This window comes from Ascaphus truei, chromosome 20, assembly GCF_040206685.1.
Source record: "Ascaphus truei isolate aAscTru1 chromosome 20, aAscTru1.hap1, whole genome shotgun sequence".
In the NCBI taxonomy this organism is placed as follows: Eukaryota; Metazoa; Chordata; class Amphibia; order Anura; family Ascaphidae; genus Ascaphus; species Ascaphus truei.
Window position 1 is genome coordinate 30,197,377 of NC_134502.1, and position 1,911 is coordinate 30,199,287.

Genomic DNA, 1,911 nt, shown 5'->3' on the forward strand with positions numbered 1-1,911 from the left:
TCACGTGCTGTTCTCTCTATTGAGTTGTATTAAAATAGAGGAACTTCTCCTTATATAGGGGCATTTCATCAGAGCCAACTTGATGTCCTGATTTCTCAGACTATATATAATTGGGTTGAAAAGAGGAGTCCCCACAGTGTACAGAAGGGATAGGACCTTATTCACATTAAATGACTGTCCTCGGGATGGTGCCATGTAAATTGCTATGATAGTCCCATAAAATGTGCCCACGAGTGCCAGGTGGGAGCTGCAGGTGGAGAAGGCTTTCTGTTTCCCAGTGGTGGACGGGATCCTGAGGATGGTGAGGGAGATGGAGACATATGTGGAAGGGATGAAGACAAATGGGAAGAGTATAGTAGGGATGTTTAAGACAAAATCTGCTAGTTTCACAATGGAGGTGTCTGAACATGACAGCTGCAGAAGAGGATCAAAATCACAGAAGTAATGGTCAATGATATGGGGACCACAGAACTGTAACTGGCATATTGGAAAAACCAAGCATATCATTAACAGAAATGCAATCAGCCAAGTCCAGGTAACGAGTTGGAGACAAAGTCTGATGTCCATGATGGAGGTGTACCGCAGTGGGTTGCAGATGGCCAGATATCGGTCAAGGGACATCACTGTGAGAAGAAGAGTCTCTACAGCTGTTGAAATACCATAGAAGTAAAATTGTGTGATGCAGCCAGTAACATGTATGTTGCCCCCTCCGTTCAATACAACATGTAGCATGTTAGGGGCTATGTTTGTGGTAAGTAACATGTCAGACAAGGACAGGTGACAGAGGAAGATGTACATGGGAGATTTAAGGCTTTGGTTGTTTGACACCAGTATGATGATCAGCAGGTTTCCAGCTAAGGTTATGATGTAGATCACGAGGAACAGAATGAAGAGGGCGACATTGAAGCTTTGGAGACTTTGAAATCCCAGGAGCAGAAATTCAGTGACTGTTGTCTGGTTCTCCTGAAACATATCCTGGAGAGAAGAGACGTGATTGTATTATAAAAACTGAATTATCTCCTAGTGTAGAACGGTGTCAACCTTACAAGATAGGACTACGTTTTTCTGAAGGTACTTAAAAAAAATAAAGATTTGAAGTTACGAACTGGTGAATATCTGGCCTCCATGGTACAAAGGGATTACTGTAGAATTTTGTAAAAACAGGGACGAAGGAAGAAAGGATTGGAAGGATGGAAGGAAGAAAGGAAGTAAGGAAGTAAGGAAGAAAGGATGGAAGGATGGAAGGATGGAAGGATGGAAGGATGGAAGGATGGAAGGAAGGATGGAAGGATGGAAGGATGGAAGGATGGAAGGATGGAAGGAAGGATGGAAGTAAGGATGGAAGGAAGGATGGAAGGATGGAAGGATGGAAGGATGGAAGGATGGAAGGATGGAAGGATGGAAGGATGGAAGGAAGGAAGGTAGGAAGGAAGAAAGGATGGGAAGGATGGAAGGAAGGTAGGAAGGATGGAAGGATGGAAGAAAGGATGGGAAGGAAGGAAGTATGGAAAGGAAGGTAGGTAGGAAGGATAGAAGGAAGAATGGGAAGGAAGGATGTGAGGAAGGAAGGATGGAAGGATGGGATGGAAGGATGGAAGGAAGGATGGAAGGATCGAAGGAAGGATGGAAGGAAGGAAGAAAGGTTGGGAAGGAAGGAAGGTAGGTAGGAAGGATGGAAGGAGGGAGGGAAGGAAGGTAGGTAGGAATGATGGAAGGAAGGAAAGATGGGAAGGAAGGATGGATGGAAGGAAGGAAGGATAGAAGGAAGGAAGAATTGGAAGGACGGATGGAAGGAAGGAAGGATTGAAGGAAGGAAGGATGGATGGGAAGGAAGGATGGGAAGGAAGGATGGAAGGATTGCAGGAAGAATGAAAGGATGAGAAGGAAGGAAGGATGGAAGGATGGAAGGAT

General features: G+C 44.7%; 1 protein-coding gene across 1 annotated transcript; it reads right to left on the bottom strand.

The window, feature by feature from the left end:
• On the bottom strand, nucleotides 1-972 carry LOC142471142 (olfactory receptor 11A1-like). Its single transcript, XM_075577931.1, has one exon. It carries the CDS (start codon nucleotides 970-972, stop codon nucleotides 1-3), a length of 972 nt encoding a protein of 323 aa, XP_075434046.1.
• Nucleotides 973-1,911: the final 939 nt, after the last annotated feature.